Source organism: Brugia malayi, assembly GCF_000002995.4.
Source record: "Brugia malayi strain FR3 genome assembly, contig: Bm_v4_Chr4_scaffold_001, whole genome shotgun sequence".
NCBI lineage: Eukaryota > Metazoa > Nematoda > Chromadorea > Rhabditida > Onchocercidae > Brugia > Brugia malayi.
Genome location: NW_025062478.1, coordinates 6,257,846 through 6,285,140, shown reverse-complemented (window position 1 = coordinate 6,285,140; position 27,295 = coordinate 6,257,846). Strand labels below are relative to the sequence as shown.

The window sequence follows — 27,295 nt, the reverse complement described above, 5'->3', positions numbered from 1 at the left end:
CAAAAGAGTTCACACAACACCAGTTTTCTTTTTGAAACAAATATTATACAGTGAACTTTGAAAAAAAGGAAAGTACTGCAAAATCTAGCAAAACATAACTATACGAGATCAATATATATAACTCCATTAGCAACAATAATGGACATCTATTTAAAAAAAAAATTTGATAAAAAATATATTAAAGCAAATAAGACGGCCTTTTGAGAATAAGAATTGCAAGGCAAAACAAACTGTAGCAGTGGTGACATAATAAAAGAGGCAGTACAAAAATCTGAAATAACTTACAAGGAAAATTTCCTGAAATTGGTAAAATCCAATAATGTTTAGAAAAAACTTGCACACATAACTTAGTACTGAGGAATGCAAAATGAGCAACGAAGTTATGAAAATGAATAAATATCTAGGTTGCTGCTGAAAGATAAACTTGGAAATGGAATGATATCAGAGTGATGAAATCAGTCATCAAAATTAAGACCTGTTGGTCGAGTTCTTCGTCGTTTGCTCGATTCTGATGTTGAGCCGTTTTCATGTTTTTCAGATTTCTAAAACAAATGTAACATTAGCAGTGAGCACCATTTTTACACAGCTTTTCAATCATTCTGCTCTCTGATCAGAACACTTAAAATTTTTACACGAACAAGAAACGAGTAAATTTTACATAATCCTTCAAAACATTTTCTCATTTCATGATTTCTTGAAGAAATAGCAAATAATTATATTGGAGTATGTAATAAATCCAACTTCTCAATATTTCATTCATCTTGAACTGACCTTAGCTTGCTGACTGCTTGCTTACTAATCAAAGTAACATTAAAATTTTTTGAATTACGAGAAACTGCCATAAAGTAATCTCGAACATTGCAACATGATAAATGTAGTTCAAATGTGCAAATCTTCATACCTGTCCGTCATAAAGTAAGTTCCAATAAATCTTAACAAAATTACTTGCCTTTTTCTGGTCTGATTGACTTCGCATTGTTTTCCGAGCGGCCATTGGCTCATCACCTATTCTACTTCTTAGTTGACGCTCAGACTACAACATACTATACCATTCTATTTTATCTATTCTAAAGCAAGTTTCTATTAAATTTTAACAAAATTAAATACCTTCCTCTGACTCGACTGATTCCGCATTGTTTTTCGAGCAGCCATCTGTTCAACATCTGTTCTATTTCTTATCTGACGCTCAAGCTAAAATTATTCAGTATCAAAACACTCCGATATTTCAATGTATATATTAAAACGTTCAGAACGATTTTCCTAATTAAGAGTAATCTTCTTGTCAAATTTAACATTGCAGCCACTTGAAAAGACAAGAGTGAAAGTGACCATCTCATTTCAAAATTAAATAGCTTTAGTAGAAAGATGAGATCAATAATACAGTCATTCTCCAACAATATATTTGTGCATAGTTTATTTTAAATTTTGTGCAACATTACTTTCTGAAATAAGGTTTGGCACTGCTTCTTTACAGCCAATATAATTGAGATTGTTTCCAAGATAATAAAAAGTTTCTCCGTATTTGAAATCAACAATAACATGGGAAATATGGAAAAACTAAAAACCCTCGCAAGCATGAAGTTTAGTTTATTGAAGTGAAGAACCGAATTTAAACATGATGAACGTGTAGACAAATACAGAGCTTACCAAGCTCAAGTAGGCATTAACAGCTCTTTCCAGCAAATCAACAGTCCTTAATTGCATGTCTGCATTAATAACACGGTTCAATTCGATCCTGTTGACAACGTGCACTAGAATTAGTTTGTCATCTGTTACTTCGGATACTTTCAGCGTTCTTCTAAGTATCATTTCTCTGAAAAACATGGAAAATTACCGTTCAAAAACCTTGCAACTGAAACACACAGCAATGTTGACTAACACAAATCTTAACAAGTGATAATCGAAACTACATTAAATATGATTAATGCATATTGTTAAAATTAATAAAGAAGATTATGTGCAAGAATAAAAAAACCACAAAAATATTAATGCAAAAGGTTCAATTTTTCAAAGCTGAAATCTGGAAAAGGATGCAATATATATTCCCGTGATTCAAAAATTAGCTCCAGCAGCTACCAACAATTTTGCTATTATGTATCTAACTTCACTTATGGCACTTACCGATCCTTGTGTTCTATTAGTAGTCTCTAACTAAAAATACATAAAAATAATAAGCAAAAAATTTAAAAAAGAAAATGATCAATCAGATGGTACACACAACACACTTCAAATATTAAATAACACCTAGATTATAGCAGATGGCTCAGATCCGTAACATGCAATACAAAATTAAGCTCGTAATAACTCAGTGATGTTTTCTTAAAATTGATGACAACACACACCAAACCACTGGTTATATTCTATGACTATAGCAAAATCTGTCAGAAATTTCTTTCTGAATAACTGTAATCAAATACAATCGCATGTAAACTTAAATATGTTTTACGACATGATAAATCATTTTAATAAAAACTGTCTACGGCTTGCGGTGTCATTGAGATCTTTAGGAAAAATGTCGAGTAATTGTCTGGTGTTAAAAACTAAATTTGGAAGTTTGGGTACCATTATTGAGGAAGATCGTGGAGATGGAGAAACAACTCATGAAGGTAAGCAAGACGCTACTGATGTTTGACTGTTGACCATATATGAACTTTGCCACTTTCTTAATCAACCTTTTTCTAATCTCTAATTAACTCTTTCCTTGATCACTATTTACTTTCAGCAAATAAGCATATGTATACATTTAAAATGGCCATCACAGTCATAGCTTTATTAATAATCCATAAGTGTTTCAAGTGATGATTACGGTCACTTACGCTCGTTATGAGCAAATATAGTAACTCATTTGGCTTTGTCAGACATAAGAGAAATTAATTCATAAAAGTTGATATTCAGAATTGTTTTAGTGCCTTTGATTCTACGCCTAACACAACGTGAAACTGAACGGCCACATGTTACTTGGGCCGACGGCACTATCGATAATGAGCATCTGGGAAGGATGAAGAGCAATTGCTGCTGCATATGGGTAAAACCACGTATCTGGGATGATCCAACTACGTGGGAACAGGATGAATATGAAGTATGCAAATATAGGATTTTATATAATTTGAAGGAAATAATAGTCAAAGGGAGAAAATAAAGAGGACTCAAATTGTATATAGTTATTGGCAACAAATGGTTCAGGATTTTCTTATGGGTGTTCCTTTAGTTGAGCTAGAACATAGTGGAGCAGCAAAATAAAGTTGCACAACCGGAATTTGCTCCTTATAAATTAATCAACACCACCAATTACACTAATTCTAGACAGAAATTACTATTTTTTGCATGATGTCATCCAGAATATTCCTGAAGCTTTTATAGGTTGAGAACTGTCGCGGACATACTCTTCAAATGCCACCGCAGCCAAATGATACAAATTCAGAATCAATGCATGTGAATTGAAATTTCATAATTTTTTTATAAGAATTATTTTTGATGACTCAGCAAACAATCAATAAACTACGCTCTGTGTTGCGATATCAATACATCACTTCGTGACCAGCTAATGATATTCTCAATAATTTTTTGGATACTACTGATATCGAAGAGCGATATTATCCCAAATTAAAGTCTTTTTATCAACCTAAAATTCATTATAAAAACTCAGTTAATTCAGATTCCATAAGTTAAAAAAAGAAATTGTAAGTATCAATCCGTCTAATGCACAGGATTTTTTTTTAAACCGATCTAACAAATATAGTCTATTCAATACTTACTGCCAAGACTGTTCAAGAAGTGATTCAGAGACATTTCCAGCAAATTCAATTTGGTCTTTAGTTGTCATCGCTTTTTCGTAGGTTGACGTCTAGAAAAATGATTAACTTACATAACATGCTTACGAAGTTCCAGAAAAGTCATGATCGCACTTAAAAGCTATTGCATTATTTCCCATATGAAATAATTTGCTCTAGATGAAGCATCTTCTTTATCAAAATATGAAATCTTGAAATATGTTCAATTAAAAATTTACCATGCTATCCGTAACAGTCATTACTGAACGGGGTTTATCGAAGTAAACGAACCATCGGCCTGCACCATCATTGATAACGCAACAATGAAAACTGTCTTGCGGCATATTGATTTGGATTTCAAAACTCAAAATCTTTATGATTGGCAAAAGTCTCAAAAATCCAATTTTCCTTATTTTTTTAAAAAAATTATGTCGATCAGTAATTAAAGAGAATTAAAAAAAACCGCACCTTCTAGAATGACTATAAATTCCAATAAATAATTTCTCATAGAAAAACTACTAGTTAAACAAAACAATAATAAAAATGAAGTGTAAGTTTACTTCGTAATTAATGATAAAAAGTATTATCCAGCAATAAATTCTTAAAATTTCCATAGTAAATTTAGAAAACACGAAATTAAAAGATTGGAGCATGAGGAAACAATATAAAATTTTACAAAATTAGCATTCTGTGTAAAAAATAATCCTAGTGCGAAGTAATTCAAAAGTGGATGAAAATAGAAAAAGCATGAAGGCACAAATTAGAAATAATATATAACCAATAAAATCTATTTGTAATTGATGAATGCTTCCAAATCAATTGGCTCCATCGAGAAACTTCCTATATCTTTTCCTAATAATCAAAACGTTAACCAATTAAATTTAAGAATAATTTAGCTAACTGAATTCTCGAAATAAATGATTCTCAAGCTGTTCAACCTCTAGCCGCGCTGAATTCCAACGATTATTGATTTTATTGATTTGAAAATAGCATATATAACGTGTACAAATTCAGCAAAAAAAAGAAAAGCTGACCGGTAAAAGGGAGAAATTCATTAATCAACAGCAAAAAAATATCTCACAAAGTTATTCGTTATCAAAACGCGGCAACACAGTACAAGTCATTAAAGCGTAGGAGAGGTAACTGAAGGAAATAGGATAAGTTGTTATATTAAATGAAAAGACTCAAAAAACTCAAGCGGAATCCACCTTTCCATATCCACTATGAATTTACGTAAAGCGTGCATAATACACTGGCTATAAGTAATGGACTTGACCGCGTGAAGTGATTTACTACTATCTACCGGTAATCATAAATTTGCGCGGTTGCATTGTGATATACATCGACATATTCTGATGAAGGGGGATATTGTAAAACATACCAGTCATGTACGTACATCAGAATAGCCAAGGGTTGACCAAGAATCAATGATAACCACATAACAATGTTTCCAGGAAGACCACCTTTTAGCACTTTTTCAGTAACAAAGCTGAGAGGTATTTGAGCCATCATGCAAAGATATGCCCAAAAACGAAACATATGGAGTGGAACTGATACCTAAACATGTAAAGACTATTTTAATCCCTTCCCATTTATTTTTTTAAAGATTCGAATATAAAATCGATCGTCAAATAATATGAAATGGAAAAATTCAATCAAAGTGTTAGTAGGCTTTTAGCATAACATTTTATTTGTTATATGAGAATGATTATAAAAAGACCATAATCACTGTTTTCGTTTAAACTATAAAAAATTGATATTACTAAGACCGGCTACAACCTGGAGTATTATTTTATAGTTTGCAAGCAAAGTAGACAATTCATGCTAATTTTATATCTCAATATTATTATGAAACTTCAAAGATAGCAGGAATAGCCGTCCAAAAAAAACATTATCAGTAATAATTTCTTGATTTCAAGATATCTCCCTTAAATTGTTGAACTTATGCCATAAGACCATGATTTTATGAAAAATGAAATATCACTAACAAGATATTCATGAAAAAATGCAGACACGAAGAAAACGGCGCATGCAGCACTCATTTTACTAAAACCATTACATATCATTGGTCGATAAATATGCCGAAGAGCCCAACGATGTACAGGTATATTCCATGTCTTCCAAAACACTGCCAAAGTTTCTGCATTCCAAAAATCTCTAAAGAAATCGTCATTCTCTAATTACCATAATAACTCAACATTGCTATAGATTTAGATCTTTTTTGGTTCATGATCTCTCATTCAGTGTGAGATATCAGGGATATCAGGATATTAATTCGGCATAAAAAGATATTAAATTACTGTAGATTTGTTAGTCATTAACTGTCTTTATGAAAAAAATCCAATTAGCAAGAAATGGGAAATATATTACAACCAACAGCAATGTACAGCTCAATTCAACGGCCAAACCCATACCACGAACTCATCAGTATTTCATAATGTATATTTCTGCCTGCAATCCAGGGGAACAGTTATGAATTTGGGTTCTTCAGCCCCTCAATTCAACATATCACCCATAAAATTTTTTTTTAACTTACAAGTAGAATTGTCTATCGGCAAATTCCATTAGCTCAGCGATAAGATTAAGAAGAGAATGGAAAGTGGTATAGAAAGAAATTAGCCAAATTACATGATTTGGCACAGCTAATTTGAGAACCCTTTCAATGCACAAGCCAAAATTCATCGTTGTAAATGGTTCCACACTATTTCGTAAAAGAGGCGCTACCCATTGTTGACATAAAGCTATTATGATCAATGTCAGACAACCAAACTAAAATGTAAGCTTATATAACATAAAATAAATCAAAGAACTAAGAACAAGATCAGTCTTAAAGATATGAAACCATTTTTAAATCAGCATAGTTTTCTTAACAATGCTTCTAGAATTTCAAAAGTAAATGATATGAAATTAAGAAATAAGGTTTTTTGCAAACAAGCAAAAAACTAAACCTCAGCAGTTCGCTTCAAGATAAATGATTTCCTTCGTCCATTTGTTCGTGGAAATTGCAATTCATAACATAAAGTTGGAGCAAATATGAAATAGTACAAATTCTGCAGTGTTAAATTCCGCGGATATGACGGTAGCATTTTCTGCAAAGATTTCGAACTTTTGATCTAGGGATCAGTGATTACTTTGGGATGTTTCCTCTTGCATAACTTTCTCTGAAAAAGTGAGAAAAAAATCAGAAAGCAAGAAAAACGTCAACCTTGGGATTATTTACAAATAATTGAAAGTTAGACATTTAAAAACTACGAAATGTTTCGGAGAAAAAAGTTAACAAAAAAGCCAATACTGCAGATTATAGACTTTGGATTTCATTTGTAGAAAAAGATGCGAAGCAAAACAAAAAAAAAATGACACCAAAGCGAGTACAGTAAGAGATAGAAAATCAATGAGCCGTACCATATGGGATTACAAAGTAATTACAAAAATAGTACACACAAGGATAAAACAACATAAAAATTTATAAACAGAAAGAAGGAAAATGATTTTATAAGATAAAAAATCATAACCATGTAAGTGTGACCATATGAACATAAAGAAATGCTCTTTAGGATCTATTTCCCCTATTTCTTCAGGATCTATCATCGTCTAAATTAATTATTAACCCTAACCAATAATTTTCGAAATTATTTGAAGAATGCCTTTAAGAAAATTTTTTAAGCACCAAATGAAGAAAATTATTCGGCACATAGATCTTGGACAATTAAAAAAGCTACAGTTTTTAATATAATATGGATAAACTAAAGTCTGATAATTAAAATGTAAGTAAAATCGAGAAAGATAAAAAGTAAAACATTATAAAGTAGAATAGCAACTAGGAAAAGTCACCAGCTAGTTTTGATACTCATTGCACGCTTTAGGCGACATCGAAAGCACTTTTCTGGGAAGTTCATCTTTCAATAGCTGTTAGTATGAAAACTACGCCTAAAACCTATCATCTCAGGATGCATTTTCAAACGGTGTAAGATAACCTAAAAAGTTAAGTAGAATGACATAATGACTAATGAAAATTTGGAACGTTCATTTTCACAGAAGTTGCAATAAATTGCACAGAATGAATAAAGTAATTAAAATTAAAAAACCGATTTTACAAATGAAAAATTAAGTTCTGAAAGTACACGCATTATTAAAAAAAAGAAAACATTTCAAACATACAAAAAAAATAAAAGGGTACAAATTAAATGGACAAGAGAACCCGAAGCATAAACTACCGAGAAAAAACTCTTAGTTTACCTTAAGATTTCTGTTCGTCGTATTCATACATCTATACCAGTAGTTTGTATGAACATATGAGATTAACTTCAGAAAAAGTATTACATATGTCGACAGAGAAAGCACAGAGTATAATGGATAACTCTGAAAACAAATTAATGATAACACTCTAATTTCTAGAATATAAAGCCTAATTAACTGGCAAGGAAGCAGGCTGTATTCATTAATTCCAAAACTACCTGCAAAATCCAAGTGACTACAGCAGGTATGAATATATGTAATGAAAATAGACACAAGTAGAAGGCGAAAGCCAGTTGACTGTTAAGCCACTTCCATGCTGAAATATCTTCACCCTAACTTAGAAAATAAAGTCTCATTGGCTTTCGACTAGTTTTTTATATAAAATCCTTCAGGTACATCAAATTTTTGGATTCGCCCCATTGTTTAACATACCCATTAATTTTTCCATAATAAAGACAATGAAAATGGTTATGTTCGACATGAGTACCATTGCCAGATTAGGCCATTTCCACCAAGGATCCATCGCAATGAAATAAATCCAACTAGTTGGTGATACTAATACTCCATACCTACAAATTATGAAATGAAGAAAGTTAATTAACAATAATTTAGTCAGTACTAGATTTCACCACTTGCTTTATGAAGTTTTCAAGAGCAACACGACCATTTGATACGAACAGCAGAAGAACTGCTAGATTAAAAAATCCTCGGTAATCCTTCCATCCGGAACTCCCACTGAACAGTGAATCTTGTGCTACATGAACTGGCTTTTCTGGATCAAAGCTATTTCTGAAAGGAGTAAAACAGATATAATTGGGTTATAAATATTGACTGGACAACAAAGATGAAATTCATTTAAACAGTTGTAAATATGTAGCTGACATTCAAATATGTTGAATTTACGGTATATTAACTTAAGATCCATTCAGAGAAAAGAAAACACCACAAAACTCACCTTTTAACAGTAAATGAAGTAAGTGAAGATTGACTTGGAGATGAAAAAAAATTTGCATCATTTGACTGCGAAGAGGGTAGTCGTCTTCGTAATGAGTGTTTATGACCATCCATTCTTCCTAAAAATTTCGTGGAAAGTACCAATCTTAACAGAAACAGAAATGTGAAGTGGTCGATTAGTGAATACCAAGAGAACAAATTTTGGCAGTCGATGCTTTTCTTTCAAAGTAAATTGTGAATGTGTATACTACAGATAATTATACGAAGGTACATATATGCAAGCATAGGTACGCTTTAACTAATTTCAGAAAAAAAAAAAGCAACTAATAGCTTAAACATCTTCAATGAAATGCTCAGTAAACCATTATCAAACATTCCTTCGGAGTACACAAACCATCCCATTACAATAGTACGAGAACATAATATATTCTCAAATCACGACGATATGTAACAAGCAGAATGTTTGTACATGGCGTAGTAATTTCGAGGAAAAAACTAAAAAGAATTATAGCAGTCTTTGACGTAGATTCATTACATATCCGTTTTACATAGTCGCTGACCTCTGTTCCTCCTCTAATCTCGCATTTCTTACCAGTCTTCCCATCACACAGCTCCAAGCACTATGCCTATTCTAAAATAAAAATTTCTATGCTTTTCCATCCTTCCCTCAGTCATTTTAAAGTACGGACCGATCATCTCTTTCCTTGTAAATGACTATTGCATCTGAGTGAAGACACAGTGCTGAACCACGTAATAACGAATCAATCAATACATACACGGACTAAAAACCTCAAAGGAAATGGACTGAAGTGACGGAAGTCAATCAAGTATTATTTACGTGAGAACCTAACATCACCGCCCTCGCTTACCACATCTGTCGTTTCCACCATTCTGTGCCTCTCCTGCAACTATCGCTCGTTCGATATCTCGTGCATGCAAATTTCTATCCCACCCAACGCGCTTTTGGGATTATTTCCTGAAGCTTGGAAGAGCAGCAGTGGTATGCCCCAGAAAGGCCAGAAATTGGGAAGGCCAAGAAGAAAGCTTACAGTTGTGCATTTTTATTCGCTATGTAAATGCAAAAGCGCATTTATAAATGAATGAAGTTAATGTGCAACAGATATTCTTTAGTTGATCACTTGGCGCAACGGTCGCACTGGGCAGTTTTATTGTGAGTTCTTGGTTGGACTTTTCATTTTCATAGGTTCGAAGTGGGAAAATGGTTATGACGAATTGAAGCGTCTTTAAGAAATCCTATGTAAAGGAATGAAATTTGATAAGATGATCAATTCAAATAAGATTCCTTAATGTAGTGTTCAATTAATACACCAATACTTTGTTAGTAGAAAGTTTAGGTATTTGGATTCGTTACTTGTTTCTGAAACGACGATTCAACATTTTCCATTCGCTACTGATGACTTTATGAATGACCTTGTGGCGGCAAAAATGAAATCAAAAAATAAGGTCATGTTCCTTCAATAAATGCACTACTTTCTTGTTTGTTTACATTTTTCCTCCCACAAATTTTACGCAGCTGAAAATTTGCCGGTGTTGACATAACATTATGTAACGATAGAAGAAATATTTCTTTTTTAAAATGTAAAACAATTTGTAAACTGTGGAAACGATATATAAATAAATGTAAGACTGAATTTTAATTAAATAAAGGTGATATGGGATGGCCAATCCTTACCCATTGTTATTATATCAGCAACAAAACGTGCAGGTTACCAGATACAGTAACTAGTCGGATAATTTTTATATATTTGACCATTTCCATTTAACTTTAAATTTTTGCAAGCTAGTCGGATAATTTGAAGCCATCGTTCACTCAAAGTGACTTAAGCAATTCCAAATAAACTTTGTTTTTAGAAAACGGCTGAAAAATCCAAAGGCAATGAAAATTCAGCAGGTTTGGCAGGAAAAACCGAAACGGAAACTACGGAAATCACAAGCAGGGGAACTGTCGAAAATATATCCTTCTCTTCTGAAGTTATACAATTTTTAACGAAATTAAATTGCTTCTACTCCTCAATTCATTATTATTTCACTTTATGTTTGCTTAATTCTAAACTTGGTCAGATACTAATTTTTTCATTTTCTAATATGGAAACATTCCTGATTTTTTTTTTTTTTTTTTTTGTTGGATTTGTTGCATTTTCTACTTCTTTGTTCAGGAAAATGAACAATCCGGAATTGAAGCAGAATTGCCAATAGGAGTAAAGACAAAAACTTTCTTGAAAGATGGAGAAACAATCGAAATTGATAAAAAACGGTACTTTTGAAGTTTCATATTCTAATAAGCGTAAAATCTTGCATTATGACCAAACACAAATAATCGAGCTTGTTTATGTTTATCTTGAAAGACTGCTTGGTTAGCAAGAAACATCAGTTAGCACACTTGCTTATTAGTCATTAAACTTCTGCAGAGTTTTTCACGTCATTTTTGTACTTAGAAGGTCCGTTAGATGTCTTAAATACCTTATTGAAATAAATTTATTTTCATGAAGTAAATTAAACACAAATGGTTTTTTAATTTAAATTTCGAAGGAATTTCAGTTACATTATAGATGGACCAATAAAAGGTGATTATGGTATTGTTGGTCTAATGGAAAGAGGAAACTCAAAAGCATTGTTTGCTTTGCATTACGAAATACGAAACTGCAAAATTAAAAGGCTTCAGGTTTAATGAATTTGTTGACATCCAATTCCGCGACTAAAAAATTAAAAATTAGAATTATCGCTATATTTGGATTAGTGTTCTGAATTTTATTTGTATTATAAGAACATGAAGCAAAAATAGATTTTTTGAAATCGAATACAGCCAACGATATTCTAAAATGCTAAATTTGAAAATCAGAAGAATATGGTAGAATTATTAATTTCAAATGCCTGTAGGTAATTAATGCAAATTACAGGTCGAAATAAACGTGTTGAAAAGTAGCAAAAAAGTCAGAAAACTAACGCATATTTTTCCCTTAATTTCACAAGGAAAGAATACAAAAGTTAATATAAGATATTTTATGACAAAAATGGTAAGCTGCCTTAACATATACATAGAAATGATGAGTATGTGCCAAGAAATAGTTCTGGTCTTTTAAATTATTTCTTTGAATTGAAATGAGAAATCGAAATTTCAATTGTTGTTGGTTTTTGTTTCTTGCTAAACTTGAGGAATAGTCTTTAGGATCCCTAACACTTCCAACAACATTTATTTTCTTCTAAACATTTTTTTGAGTAACTTCTAGACTTTTAGCTTTTACTTACCTAAAGTAACGCATTTTGTTTAATTAAGAGTAAGACCTTTTTTTCCTTGAGATAAAATTTGGATTGTCTGAATGATAATAACTGTTGATTTGTGTAATGGTAAGGAATATTCGATCTGCAGTTTGGCGAAACGATCAGTGACCTCCGTGATAGGTTTGGAGAATTTTCCACAGCTACGAGCCTGAAACTTTCATATTTAGCCATTGAATGCATAGAAGAAATTCATAAGATAGGATTCATTCATCGAGGTAAAATTTTAACTTCAATAAACTTTTCCATTATTTCTCTTTTTCTTCTTAATTTGTTCAAGCTTTTCATGAGAATTTCCAAATTTTGCTTGAACAATTCTGAAAAATAAATAACGATTCAATTTTATATTTTATTGAGATTTCTTTTTTTTCAAGATATAAAGCCAGCAGTTTACGCAATTGGATTGGAATCAGAAAGAAGCCAGTTATTCCTTCTTGGATTTGGCCTTGCACGATGTTACAAAACAACAGACAAGAATGCATCAGTGTATGTGAATGCATGCAAATATTTCATTGCAATGACTGATGATCATAATTATAGAAAGAGTTTTACCTTAGAATTTGATGGTTAATTTAATTTCAATCCGATCAAATGATAATTTAATAAATTAATTTACTTTACTTACTTTTGCATTCATTTTTTATGTTTTTTTTTTTTTCATAAATTTTTTAAATATAGATAAATTTAGAAAAAAACGTGATAAAGTGCATCGAATGGGCAATATCCATTACATGTCAAGGAGCTCCCATAAATATCTTGAACGCTCACGTAAGGATGATTTGGAAAGTTGGCTTTACATGATTGTTGAATTTTTCTTGACTACATCATCTTTGCCATGGGAAGATGAAAAGAACAATGTGACGGTGCTGAAAAGAAAGGAAGCGTTTATGAGTAACGGTAAAAATACTAATATTTAATAAACTCAACTATTTCTGCTTTTAGGGAATTCCATTCGATTCTTTTTTTTTCCACATGTTAGATCACTTAATTTTCTTGTATTTATAGCAGGAACAACTTTTCAGCTCACTTATATATATTAATAAACTGAATTTACTCCATAACCAGTTATAAATTTCAGCAAGAATTAAATGAATTTTTACTTCACGAAGTACTGAAAATCTTCTTGAATTTGAGTGTAAATATGTTTTGAATGGTTTACTTGACACTGTTCACTTTTCCGAAACAAAATGTTTTAAACTAACTACCACTACCTGGCAATTTCCTTAACAAAAATTGATATGTTATAATTAACTAAAATCTTACTTCTCCTGTTTTACATTATATTTTGAAAAATTTCTACTATTCATTTAACATTTTGCAGATTATCTCAAAATATTTAAAAAATGTAAAGGATTGCCAGCTGGTGTAAATACCATTTTACGCCAAATAAATAGCTTTCAATATGACACAAAACCGGATTATCATTTAATTAAAAACATCTTTCGGAATGCTATTGTGAGCGGCAATTATAAGGTTGTTTACTGCCTTCTGTAATATGTTTTTGAATCAAAAGGAATTGAGAAATTTCATCACTTCTAATTTTCTAGAGCGTCAAGTTCGGTTAACAACAAAGAGATTTTTTGCATGACATTTGAAAATTAGATAGGTTTCAATCAAAATTTGAATTAAAATCTACATAGTGGAAAGAAAATACGATTTTACATATCATTTGTTTTTTTTTTTTTTTTGCTTTTATTCATTGAATTTGAAAGTCAATTTATAATAGTTGTCTCGGACTTAATTAATTTTGTTGCCAGTGGTAACATTTAGTATTTTATCCTTAACATTCATGAAGTTTGTTCTTTTTTCATTTTATCCTTTCTAAACCAATTCAGATATTATATCAGATGTCAGGTTATTGTTTCATCATCTTAAACTATTTAAATTCTGTGACTTCTAAAACTATATATGGTTGAAGTATCTGATTCTCGAAAATCAATGTCTGTTACAGTCTGAGAAACTGGATTGGCTGAAAGGTAAAGAAGATGAAATGGTAGCAGCAGGCGCATGTGAATCCAAAATTTTCAATGTAAAATCTGAAAGAGAAAAAGAATTCAGCCAGCGTTCCCAGAGATCGATTAGGCAAGAAAAGAAGGGATGCGATTTGGAATCGAAAGCTATTGATGAACAACGTTCCGTATTTATGATGCCGAAAATTAACAGTCCCAAATGTACCTTATAATAATTTCGGCGGATAATGAATAAGATAAAAAGATTAGATTAGCCGATCGGTTATAAGCTAAAGTAAATGAAATAGGGTTAACTGATTAATATTATTTAGTAATTAGTTGATTAGCTCGATTTACTGGCATATTTGGCCACTTTCAGCAATATTTAAATGGCTTCGTCAAAGATTTGTCAGCTGTCCAATAAATTTTGGAGATGATTAGTGCTCATTCGTGGACACTCCACTAGTATTATTAGCAATTTAATAGCTTTGTAAAGATGATGGAATAAGAATAAGAGATTCAAAGCAGAAGATTCGAAATTTTTTGAGTTTTAGCGACATTGTACATATATAATTTATTTCTAAAATTATTACAATTTCAGCAGAAACACTAAATCTAAAAGATGCGAAAAGCTGTTACTACACGCCTACGATCAGTGCTGATGAAAGTTCATATATGTTGGAAACGAAGGCTTCCAAATCAAAGTCTGGAATGAAAAATACGAAGTCGAAATCACGAAAATCTCGAAATCATTAATTCACATGTCTCTGGTCATCTATAATGTCTAATTGATATATTCCTTTGGAAATTTACAGGTTTTACATGAACTCTGAGCATGATCTAATAATTTCAGATAAAATATTCACATTATTGTGCTGAGTATTGACGTTTTTAAAATATAATATAATGGAGCTGGAAAAATTTATCCAATTCAAATGTTTTTCGAAATACGTTTGTTGAATGATACCAAAAAATAAGTTCAAATTGAAGTTTGTATCTCAAAAATGAATTTATGGGAATTATTGGACATTAATTATTGGCCGATCACTGTTGGGCATGCTGGATTATTTAACTCCGCATTTTCTCGAGTCTTCAAGAATTCACAAACTGTCAAAAAAAGTGCTTGGAAAATAAATTTGCACTGCTTGAGTTCGAACACTATTTAAATTATTTGTTTTTATTAATCCTAATCATCCTTTTTGGTTTTCTTGGACTTATGTTCCTTTAATTTTTTATGTATTTCTTACTATGTTATTTTATGGCATTTTCGTAGCAGCAAACAACCTAGAAGGCTTATTAGTGATCAGGATTTGTTTCTCTGCTTTTACAAAATTTTATTTAGCAAAATATCTTTATTTTAGCGATTTTTTCTTTCGTATTACACGCTCTCATAAACAATATAAATAAAGAGATCAAATAATTTATAATACGATGCATTTTATTACAGCAAATATATGAAAGGCATTGGTGAAGATTAAGTTTTTAAGTTAAGTTAAACTCCCATAGTCTGGATGGCAACGGATTGGAGCAAAGTTGTGAAAGTCTGTCTCAAATAGACTTTTGAATTTCAGATAAAGTCAGAATCAGACTGCCTATGCAGACAACTGAATCACAGATACGCAAACAACAGAATGTACAGAATATTCAACAACGTAAACAAAAAGCGACAAACGTACATGTATTTACATTATGTATTTAAATTTGGGAAATAAATCAGACGATACATCTTCAATAATACCAAAAATTCTTTTAAATGACTAGAGATTGAGGGAAAGAAAAAGTAGAGGAACACAACGGCTAAGAGATGACAGATTTAAAGCACATAAATTAATTTCCTCAATTAATTGAAACCATTCTAAATGCTAGAAAACAATTCTGAATTTCTTTTATTAGGTACCATAAAACGGATGCTTTAAGGACATTTAAGAATTGTTCAATTTTGATTTGCAGTCGTAGCTGCTATTTATAAAATCTGACTTTGATTCATGCAATCCTGAAGTAATGACTGATGATTTGATGAGTTTGATGACTTTAAAGAGTTTGTCACACTAGGAGATAAGAAATCGTCGGATGTGGATGATGGTAATACTAACTTCATTGGTGGAGGGTATCGTTTTTCCAGTAGTGATACTACTTCGGTACGTATCGCATTGGCATAATCGCTACTAATCGACCGATTATTACAGGAATCCTGGAATATTCCACAGATTTCAATAATTTAAAATGTACAAGTAAAAAATTTGTGCAAGAACAGTTCTGCACGTATAAATTCATAATAACTAATTATAAATTAGTGATGAGAGATTATAAATTGAAGTAATACTAAGAAAATGGTATTTTCTGAATCTGTTGACTAATTGGCTCACAATAAGTCTCAACCGCATGCAGAAGTCTGAAATGTCGAGTCTAAAAATGAACTAACCACATCAACTACAGGCTTACGAGATCCAGCTACTGCATTATGCAGTGTCATGGTTGATAAAACATTGTCATTGCAGTTGCTTGCTGCTTCACCGCTATCACATGTCTCTGTACTTCCACTTGGTAACTGACCATTAGCCCAAAGAGATAATGGCCTAGATTGAGTTCTATCCAAGGTACAGAATGGCTCAGATGATTGCGGATGATAAGGAGTGCACACATTGAAGTTAACTCCATCACCTAAAGGAATTTCCTCAATTTCAATATCAAGATTTGTGAGAAAATCTTAAGAATTATAAGTAAATGGTCTAACATTCAGAAATTTACTATAAAAATAAATATAACAAGCTAGATTATTTTGACAAGAAGCATGACAAACCTTTTGTAGGTAACGGATCACAGTCATTGGACGGAATTGTTTCAGTATACGAATTCAGTATCGTATTAATGGTACTTTGAGAATAATTATTTTGCGACATCGTTTCAGTAACCGAAGAAGGACTCTCCGGTAAAGATGAATTATTAGGAGCAGACTGCGATTGTGATAGTCGATGAATGATCGCGGGCAAAGGCATACTTTGCATAACTGGATTCTAAAACCAATTAAATAAGATAAATTTTTAATTATTTTAGAAGCCAAACATGAATCACTATTGCTAGAATTTGATGTGCAGAATTTAATGTGGTGCGATGGCTTAATAATGAAATAATGTTCATGTATGTCCACATATTCACATATAATTAAAATTCGAATATATACTTGAAGCATAGAATCCAAATTTTCAATAATGTAGTCAAAATGCGGTCGATCAGTATCGGCGGTACTCCAACAAGCTAACATCAAACTGTAAATTTGATCAGGTATACCATTCGGTGGTTCCAATCGCCCCCCATTCACAATTAGAGACATAACCTAAAAAATTATTCATAAGTTATTCATATTTGTAAATTACAAGGAAAAAAAGAAAAAAAAAAACTTAACGAAGGAGCTAAAAGTAACTTACTTCTTGATTACTTCTCCCCGGATATGGCATATATCCAAGGGAAAAAATCTCCCATAATAGTACGCCGAATGACCAAACATCAGTTTTTACTGTAAAAACGCCATCAAGAAAGGCTTCAGGTGGCATCCACTTCACTGGTAACATTGCTTTACCACCCTTACGATAATAATCTTGCCTTAAATCTGTTTGGTTAAACAGAACGTAAGTACAATCTTTCCAGTTAACTTGCATTGACATAAATTAATTTTATTTCATTTAAAAAAAAGCCGTAGCATTATTTTCCTTATAGCCGTGACATTATCAAATACGTTTTCCCTGAATGTGAGGTACTCTTTTCCAATCTTTCCCAACTTTTTGAAAAGCAACAAACCTATAAATATCCCTTGCCATACCAAAGTCAGCAATTTTAACAACACGTCCTACTTCTTTCTTGGTTAGTAAACAATTTCTAGCAGCAATATCTCGATGTATAAAACGATTATCAGCAAGAAATTTACATCCTTTGGCAACATCTTGAGCCATATCCAGCAGATCAATCATTTGAATCCGTTGGTCTTGGGTCTTAAATGAAGATTTGTTATTATTAAAGATGTAAAGGTTAAAAAGAAATAGTAAAACAAAAAGTTAACAGAATGTGTGAAATAAAAAAGAAGTAAAAAATGCGGTGAATAGGAAGATATGGAAAAATTCTAACTGAAAAATAATTTTAAAGTGCGATGAAACAGAAATACTGCTGACATTTTTAGGTCTACATTCGCGAAGAAAAGATTTCAGGTCACCGCCAGCTAATAGTTCTAGAATGATGAGTCTTGGAGTCACATCAAAACACACTCCCATAAGTTCGCAGATGTTCTCGTGCCGGAATTTGCTTGAAAATGAAATTAAGCAGTGAAGCATTAACAGTGAAGCAGTATTAAGTAAAAATGAAGTAGGTTTGTGTTTTTGTTCAGTTTTTGCTGTTTTCACATATTTCAACGTCTTCCATAGACATTCTTGATAAAAGCAACGAGTGATTCGTTTGATTTTTTTCTGGATAATGAGCCTTTCGCTGATATTTTCCTAAATTTCGATTAAAGTCAAAATAACTTTAAGAATACCTCATAATAAGTGCTTCCATTTCAAAATCATTTACTGCCTGCTTGGATGCGGTCTTCGGTAACGTTTTCACTGCAACCTGAACCGATTGACTACCACAGTTCAGTGTGCCCTCGTACACCTCACCAAAAGCTCCCTGTCCAAGTGGTCTGTAAATTTTATCCATTCGTACATTACTTGTGGTTTATCTGTTTGCAGTATTAATGCTCAAAATAAAATAGATGATTTTCTTTGAACTTTTCTAGTCTTGGAAGTGTAAAAGAGAAACAATCAGCTTTATGAATAGAATTAACCTTATTAGAGCAACGTTAGCACGTGGTATAGGTTGAAGTTCAGCGCATGGGCCAAATGGTTCATAAATAGGATTTCCGGAAATACTCATAGGTGTACTTGGCGTTAAAGCACACATTCCTATTTCACGATTAAGCTCCACTTTCTCTATTTTTGCCTTTTTTAATCGTCTTCGAAAGTAAACACCTGAAAATCAGAATTTTTAGAGAATTTTTTTTTTCTTTTTCAACCTTTAAACCATTTGTTGAAAAGATGAAACAAATAACAAAAAAAGAACAAAAAAAAAACATACTGAAAGATTGACATTAAAATACCGATATAAGCTTCTATACAATTTTTGTGGCTCAGTTTCTCGATAACATGAACTTTTCTATTAATTTTCTAATTGAGAATCATTCTTAAAATTAATAATTTTGGATCACAACTTTTTAAATCTTACAGAAACTTCCAAATGCACTCAGGAGAATGATAGTGCACAAAACGAATGCGAAAACAAGCATCACCAGCAGGGATTCCTTCCGACGAATATTTATTTGCTTCTTCTTTTCTAAACTAGCAAATTTACAAAGCTCAGAAAACCACCGAATTATCACATTATAAAACGAAATGTTTATTTTGTATCTTTCAGTATCAATTTTTTTTCATATTTATTTATTTTTATTTTATTTATAACAACATTTAGCTTTACTTAAACATACGGTCGAGCTGTAAATGTATTTTAAATTCATTGAAGAATTATCTTCTTGTAGAAATTTTGAGAAAAAATTATAAGAAAAATCACTATTTTCGCCAAAAAGGCAGTCCTGTAACTCGCCAACTACTTGACCATCCGGGCAGGCACAATAAGAGCCAATTTCTGCGGTGTTGTCGAAGCGAAAACGGCAGGTTGCATTTTGAGAACAGCGTAAACGACATGGATGAATTAATACATAACCATTACCGCTATTCATACCTGATTTGTTGAAAATAAGAAGAGGAAAACATAATTCATAAAACTTTGTACAATTAACATTGACTTAAATTTTACCTTAAAGCTCAAAGAGCCATTAGATTTTAGTTTTTCTTTTTTTAAAGTCCTTTTATTTATTTATGTGATTGCTATATGATTTACAATAAAATATGCAACATTCAAAAGATTTTTGATGCATAACAAGAAGTAAAAATAGACCAGGTCTAACGATAGCACTCTTGTAGTGTGCGAAACTTTTTCCACCGTCACCATGATATTTTTGTCCACCTTCTCCACCTAAAACAATCATTTTATTAATCTGACGATATAAGTTTCTCTCTCAGATCTGGACCACAAAATTCACAATATTATAAAGTTTATGTTGGCTTCTGATATTCACTTATCACTACGATACAAATAGTTTTTTGCTGCCTTTTTTCAAAAAATGAAAAACAAAAAATACCATGATAACCAGCTCCACCACCACCTCCTGGCCCACAGGATGCACCGCCACCTCCATATCCTCCTAAAATTTTCCACACCGATACCAACGGGCATACACCACCGGCAGAAGATACGTTATTCAGTTGTCCAGACATCACAATACACTGCTCACATTTATCTTTTTCCTCAAAAAATAGGATTATTTCCGAGAAATCTTAAAGTATAGCAAAAATTATCATCTTTATGTTAACACTTACATTATCATGTATCAGATGTGCGCCATCTCCAGCCATCCACTGAATCCCTCGCTTTGGATTATAATAATCATTAGATTGTGAATTTTTGTCAGCCTCGAACAAGTAACCACCTCTCGGGCTACAATCCCAAGAAAACTTGGAAAATAATGGTAAATCAAAAGAACATTGAAGTTAGGGTAAGAAAACGTGATAATAATTGCTACAAAACCATAAAAAAACTATTGAGGCTGAGCAAAAACGGAAAAATATTTAATGATTCACCTCTACGACAGGTGAAATTTTTCGGATAAAGATGTAGAATTTGTCTCTAATTGAACATTTTCTTTATAAAACTAAAATATTGAAAAAAAAAAGAGATCTAAGAGATGTTAAATAACTTAGACTATGCTTACTTTACTCCTGGCTTCTCCAATGAAATAATTTGTTCCGGAAATATTCCACCACCACCGCCAGCTACTAAAATGATCATGTTTTGATATTTGACAATTGTTGCACCGCCGCCACCAGTACCCGGGAACATTACAGCATTAGTCAGTGCTGAATTATCATTCCAAATGCTACTGCTCTTCTTGCATAAATATTTCAACACCTCGTACTGGTAACTCTTCTGGAAAACTCTATTAATTCTTAAATTTTTATTTGATTTGTTCTAACAAAAAACTGGAGAGAACAGCTAGCTGATTAAGCATTAATCTTAGTTTTTAAAATTCTCTAATTGAACATTTCCTTCATAAGATCAAAATGTCAGAGGAAAAAATAACTTAAATTCGAGAAACTTTCATATTTTCTTTACTCTTAAAGATTTCCGCAAAAAACTTCACCGGATATTCTCGTGCTCATCAATTTTATCATATTTGCAATAATATTGTCGCTGTTACTATCTTTAGTTTTTATAAAAAATTAGCCTACCATGTCATCGGCTGACGTGTTAAAGTGATCACATGGACTTTCACCCATTTGTCCTACCAGAATGTTCAATTCCATACCCATTGTTAAATTAAGTACGCTGATCACTTGTCCACCATAATTATTGATTGTCTGCTGTGCAAGATGTCCTCCAGATGCACCATACGCTTCGATTCTTTTAAAACAAATCAGGTCTTAAACTTAAATCTTGAGATTCATTTAAAATTGAAAACCGCTTTCCTTTAAAATGATCGGAAAAATGAGAGATGTACCTGTATTCTGAAGTTTTTGGTACGATCCACTTTTGAAATCCATTGGAAGTATTCTTCCGCAACAATATTTTTATTGAGCTAAAAGAACTCCATAACAAAAAAACTTAACCAATTCTCGTCACAATCACATGTCGTAATTTATTTATAAAATTTTCGAGTGCCATAAAATGAATAGTTGTCTTCTGTGTAAGGTACGATTCTTCAGATTGGAAAGCAACCACTATTGTTCTGTATCATTCAGAATATCAACGAAAGTGATAGCAATGCTACCGTCAGGTTTCACTAATAAAGTGTGCAAAAGTGTGCACTAATAAAGTGTGCAAAAGTGCAAAAGTTAAAGTCCAAGTAATTACCTTTTTCAAAATTAATACTCATACCTCTGATTATAAAAATTTTCGCAAGTTTCGGGTGTTGGTGGTTGTGCTCCTTGTCGTCCACAACTTGTTATATTATACACATAAGGTACATACTGTGTACGCCATGCTTCTAAATTACATTCGTTTGTTTCATTACAAAATTTTTTCTAAAAAAACTTTAAGAGTTGAAAAAAATTCGTAAAATGCGAAAATTTTCGATAAATTAAAGCTAAAAAAAAAAAGCAAATAACAAACCATTTGCGAAACAATCTGGTGTCATCGAGAAATCATCAATAGCGAAACTTATCGATGAGTCAAATATTTTACTCACACCAATTTTTAAATAATATTCACTTTTCTGGAAATTTCAATGAGAAAAAAGTGTTTGCAAAAGATTTTAATAAAGAAAATTTTCTAATTAAGATATTTCAGCAAAGAACTCAAATTTCCTTAAAACATTTAAGGTGCGAATGAAAATGAAAAAAGTGGATATGGGATGAAAAAGGATATGGAAACTGAAAGTGAAACTATAGGAGCAATTATTAATTGAAGTTTGTGGGGAAACTCATTTCTTGATGAACAAACCTGTTCTGGTAAATCAACGGATACTTTCATCCATTCACAATAGTAACTGTGGTCAGCAAATGAGAGAGATGGCGGTGTCCAGATGATTTTAGGAGGTTGTCCGTTGGTTGGATGTACAGTCAGTTGCAAAGTTGAAACAGCACTTCCATATGAACAGTAATAAAATCGAATCTAATATTTACAAATAAGAGAATAAATTTAAAGTGTCTTTTAGAAATGTTTTTATCTTATCATTCATGAGATAAAACCAGAAGATAAGATAATACCCTGCATGAATTAGACAGAAGAGCGACAGGATTGAGAAGTACATTAACGGTTGGAGGAAAATATGGTGATATTAAATAAGTTGACTTTGTATCAGTGAAGCTATTCCGATCCTGACCATCTTCTGATGTAAAATACAAAAAATGACCTGAAGAAATTGAACTTTAAGGACTAAAATGCATTAAAATCTTTTTAATAAATAAATAATTCTTCCTGAACTTTTTCGAAAACTTTATGTTTAATTTTGGTTTTTTTTTTTCCTTATGTTTTAACAAAAATGACATGGAAATGGAAGTAATATTAACCGCTATTATTAGTATGTTCAAAAGTGTGATCTCTAGGAGGGACATGCTTTAATGATGATTGCTTTGCTGCACCGCTCGAATTAACTCGAATGAAAAGATGTTTATTTTCATCTGCTCTTCGACTATTATGAACATAGTAAGTCTCAAGACGCCATCCTACACAACCTGTCTTCTCCTCGTTATCATCTTCAAATGTACAGCGAGCACCAAGTGGTACTACTGCTAAAAGAATTAATAAATAAAATAAATAATGAATAAGGATCAAAATTCAAAAGTTTTATGTTAGTAGTATCAAAATTTATCCAATTAAAGTCTAAAATTTTATCCAAAATATTCATTGAAAAAAAAAAAAAAAAACTATTATTAAAAATTCGTTTAATTTCAAATTATACTGCAATTGTGTAAATCAGTTTGTTCATCCTCAGCTCCTGGACAGTCGACTGTCATATCGCATAACTGGTCATAATCGATGCACTTCAGATGATCATATTTATGGCATAGATACTTTTTAGTCTTATTTGATTGACATACGTTCTCGTACCACACCTCCTCTGCAAAGAATTTAGCTGTTTGTGTTTCAGTTCACTTTTTTTTTTTCAAAAAACAAAAAATTTGGTGTTCAAAAGTATGTGCATTTGATAAAATTTAAAGCATAAAATTAAGTGTAACATTAAAAAAAATCAGACTTTCATAGCAGTGATTAAATTTGAACTACCATTTACTGAAAATAAATGAGAAAAAGTTTACCATCACATTTAACCATTTCAATATTATCAATGTAACATTCAGTGTTTCCTTTTGATGCTCCAACGGCACCACTTCCCTTAGAATGACATTCGATTCTGATTCGGGTCGGATGAGTGACGTGTCCAATATGCACACCAACTTCCTTCCACCTGCAAAAAAATTCAAACAGAAATTAATACAAATGTTGCATCCCTGACAATGATTTAAGCTGGAATGTTCGAGGAACTTCAAGAATTCGAAATATGTAATCATAATTAAGAAACTTTTCTAACTGCAGATGTTATGATAAAATTAAGAAAAGTCTAAAAGATCTAAGCGGCGATACTTCTCTGTAAACAAAAACAACAAATTCCAAGAGAAAAATATGCCAAGAATTTATGTAAGACCCAGACAACTCATATGATAAAGTAAAACGTCCACCAGTTTACAAGAATGATGACACACCATGGCATCAAAATGTTTGCAAGATAGAGAGAAATAATGGATCATTTTTTACTTCATTGTTTATGATTTGATAAAAAATAACAATATGAAATATTTTGTTGGAGCTGATAAATCAAATTGTTAAATTTAAATATTTCAAATGTTTGTTAAAATTTTTTTGCAAAGTTAATCTTCAGAAAGATATCAGGAAAGATTTCAGAAAAAACTGAATATCTTAAAAAAAAAAAAAAAAAAAATAGTTCTTTTAATTGACTAAGTAATGCTTTGCATTCATAAAAAGTATGCTGGTGTGTCACTTAAAAACTGAAATGAAAAGAATGGAATCGTTTTAATCTTTTTTAATTGCAAAAGAATAAAAAAGTTTGGTTCATGACAATGTGCTAATAAAATAAGAAAATAAGTTGATTAAAAAGAATATAAAGTGTGTTCACTTCATGATAAGTTGGTAATAAGATTAATATCTTAATTGATTTTATTATAAGCAATTAAACAAAAGATCTCAATAAGCAAACTTCTGCGAGTTAAACGGCTAAAATGTCGCGATGTTTGGATAGCTAGACGATATCTCTGTAACATTGTTCCTTTAATAAATTGAATTGAAGATTTAACTAACGAATCAATATAATTATTTGCTGAATCGAAAGTGGAATGCAGCGTTGGTCTTGTCCACTCCGTTTCATCTTCATAATCATATAAGTCAGTGTAACTAGCTGCTTCACTTAAAGCACGGTGTTGACTGGTTACTATCAGTGTTGCATCCGGATCACCAAATAAACGAAACATGAACCGGAGCTCACACTATAAATATTTGACTAATATTTGTATATTCATTCCGTTATCGTTAAAAATCCCGGAAACCATACATTTTTTCTTATCTCAGAATATCGAAAAATCATACTTGGCGAAAAAATTTAAAAATATTGGAAAAAATTCCAGAACATGATGATATCTTAATTAAATTTGAAGTTCGTGTTAACGATCAGTAGTCATGCCTGAATGGACAGATGTTGATAGTATGGGCTAATGATCATCGCGGGCTCTTCACGTGTTTTAGTGAAATTGAAATATGCATAGTGAGCTGAAAATTAATTGCTCAATTCTTACTTCACTGAAAACTACAAATATTGTATTAATTGAGTCATATCTTTGTCTTATTATATTATTGCTGCATCAGTTGGATTTAGAACTGAAATTCATACTTTGTTTCACTGATTTTATGCTTTTTTACTGTTAATTTCATTTTTTTCATCTCAAAATATGGCCAATTTAACAAACTATTTTGGAAGAATTTATTACTCTTAAATCGTTTATTCCAAAAAAATTTTACGAATTGAACATACTCGGCTTTGAATCACGACTACCAATGACAACTTTAAAATTGTGTCTCGGGTCACGTGGATATTTGCGTGCTGGACTCTCGAATATCCAATCACATTTCGACTCGAAATCACATAATATACCTGAAATCTATTTATAGTTAAAAAAAGGTTTTATCTAATTTATCTCATTTTTTATCTAATGCATTTATTTTTTTCAAAAAAAAAAAAAAAAAAAAAAAAAAAAGCTCTAATGCATTAGTTAATAGAATTTAAAACATTTAGAAGACTGATTTTAGTACAACTTATTATTGGTGAATGAATGTTGTCAAATTTCACAGTTATCTTTTAAAAAGAAATTAAATTAGCTTTTATTAAACTTGAAAAATTTTATCAAAGTTGCTGCTATTTATGTGAAGCAGTTGGCATTTGTCACTGATTATTAATTATCCTTCATTTACAAATAAATATCAAAATTTGAAGAACATAACTATATTTTGACTGCATGTTTTTCGAGAAATCAACTTTAAAAAAGCTAAAAAACTTCTGAGATTTTTTGAAATCTTTACTAGAGAAGATTAAGAAATAGGACAGCTTCTCCACAATTAAGTAATAGCTTTTGTAATATTAATTTTATATTAAGTAATATTAAGTGGTTAAATTTTGCTGTTTTAGAAAATCAAGTCTTAGAAATATTTGTAAGCTGGAAGATGTAAGCTTTGCAAATATAATTTATTATCACAAAAAATAAAATACGGAATTAAAAAGCAAAAAAGGGTTATATCGAAAAATATATTTTTTTTTAGATTAAAATGGCTTGAAGCAAGAGATATAAGAAAATAAAATTTGATTTTAAAGGAATAATTTTCCAATTAATTATTACCTGAAAATACATAGCCAATTCCAGACAGTAAAATTAATATGGTTGACAGTGTAGTCTTTGACAAATCCATGACTAATTATGAGTATGTTAGCACTTCGGGCGTATTTGTTTGTTTATGAAGAAGTGCATCAAATGAAAGTCAAATGAAGTTACATTGTCCAAAAAGAGAATTTTTCATTCCTGAATTTAGGACTGACTGATTTAGCATATTTATATAATTACAAATAAATATTATTACAATGAAAATAGATACAAAACTAATATAATATGTTGAGGATAAATCTGGAATAAATGATAGAAGGCTGCATTAAAGTTATGAAAATCATACCACTTGAAGTGACAGTATGGTTAGTTCAGCAAAATTAAGTCATCAAACAATTTGTAAACAAATATTTGATAGCACAATTTTCCAAAATGTCTTATAAACCACGGAGTGGTAGGGATGTTAGCTGTTAAATAAGAGTTAAGAAATATCATATAAAAATTATTATTCGTTGATGGAGAAGAAAGAAAAACTCAAACAATTCCAATGATTGATGGTAACATTCAT

The 27,295-nt window shown here is 31.3% G+C and overlaps 5 protein-coding genes across 6 annotated transcripts; 2 read left to right on the top strand and 3 right to left on the bottom strand.

Moving 5' to 3' along the window:
• Positions 1-455: 455 nt before the first annotated feature.
• On the bottom strand, positions 456-4,114 carry Bm4660 (Uncharacterized protein; the record flags this gene model as incomplete). Its single annotated transcript, XM_043081845.1, has 5 exons — positions 456-542; positions 1,108-1,191; positions 1,648-1,813; positions 3,756-3,844; positions 4,010-4,114. The coding sequence occupies 5 exons, from the start codon at positions 4,112-4,114 to the stop codon at positions 456-458; spliced, it is 531 nt and encodes a 176-aa protein (XP_042937779.1).
• Bm7595 (Uncharacterized protein) lies at positions 2,513-3,441 on the top strand (the record flags this gene model as incomplete). The annotated part of the gene is made up of 3 exons (XM_001901835.2): positions 2,513-2,606; positions 2,907-3,079; positions 3,361-3,441. 3 exons carry the CDS (start codon positions 2,513-2,515, stop codon positions 3,439-3,441), a joined length of 348 nt encoding a protein of 115 aa, XP_001901870.1.
• Positions 4,115-5,069: 955 nt separating the features above from the next.
• Bma-mboa-2 (Uncharacterized protein) lies at positions 5,070-9,074 on the bottom strand (the record flags this gene model as incomplete). Its single annotated transcript, XM_043081844.1, has 9 exons — positions 5,070-5,327; positions 5,759-5,927; positions 6,307-6,539; positions 6,719-6,859; positions 8,007-8,129; positions 8,225-8,322; positions 8,439-8,575; positions 8,643-8,795; positions 8,962-9,074. 9 exons carry the CDS (start codon positions 9,072-9,074, stop codon positions 5,070-5,072), a joined length of 1,425 nt encoding a protein of 474 aa, XP_042937778.1.
• A 995-nt stretch (positions 9,075-10,069) lies between these two features.
• Positions 10,070-14,962, top strand: Bm4950 (Uncharacterized protein; the record flags this gene model as incomplete). 2 transcript variants are annotated; one of them, XM_043081842.1, is made up of 12 exons in its annotated part: positions 10,070-10,131; positions 10,316-10,424; positions 10,833-10,952; positions 11,138-11,235; positions 11,520-11,643; positions 11,879-11,995; positions 12,349-12,475; positions 12,632-12,743; positions 12,946-13,154; positions 13,579-13,730; positions 14,209-14,428; positions 14,808-14,962. In XM_043081842.1, 12 exons carry the CDS (start codon positions 10,070-10,072, stop codon positions 14,960-14,962), a joined length of 1,605 nt encoding a protein of 534 aa, XP_042937776.1. The 2 variants fall into 2 exon arrangements, with proteins under 2 accessions (XP_042937776.1, XP_042937777.1); XM_043081843.1 differs by lacking the exons at positions 10,070-10,131; positions 10,316-10,424; positions 10,833-10,952; ... (5 more) ...; positions 12,946-13,154; positions 13,579-13,730 and having other exon boundaries at positions 14,248-14,428.
• Positions 14,963-16,169: 1,207 nt separating this feature from the next.
• Positions 16,170-26,815, bottom strand: Bma-scd-2 (Uncharacterized protein; the record flags this gene model as incomplete). The annotated part of the gene is made up of 28 exons (XM_043081841.1): positions 16,170-16,397; positions 16,629-16,867; positions 17,007-17,220; positions 17,388-17,540; positions 17,632-17,806; positions 18,002-18,192; positions 18,370-18,499; positions 18,729-18,875; positions 19,020-19,203; positions 19,457-19,564; positions 19,799-19,969; positions 20,186-20,263; positions 20,430-20,595; positions 20,668-20,785; positions 21,060-21,274; positions 21,577-21,748; positions 21,846-21,923; positions 22,223-22,331; positions 22,457-22,559; positions 22,787-22,957; positions 23,053-23,198; positions 23,356-23,577; positions 23,748-23,906; positions 24,103-24,251; positions 25,160-25,344; positions 25,539-25,624; positions 25,887-26,006; positions 26,746-26,815. The coding sequence occupies 28 exons, from the start codon at positions 26,813-26,815 to the stop codon at positions 16,170-16,172; spliced, it is 4,287 nt and encodes a 1,428-aa protein (XP_042937775.1).
• Between the last annotated feature and the right edge of the window lie 480 nt (positions 26,816-27,295).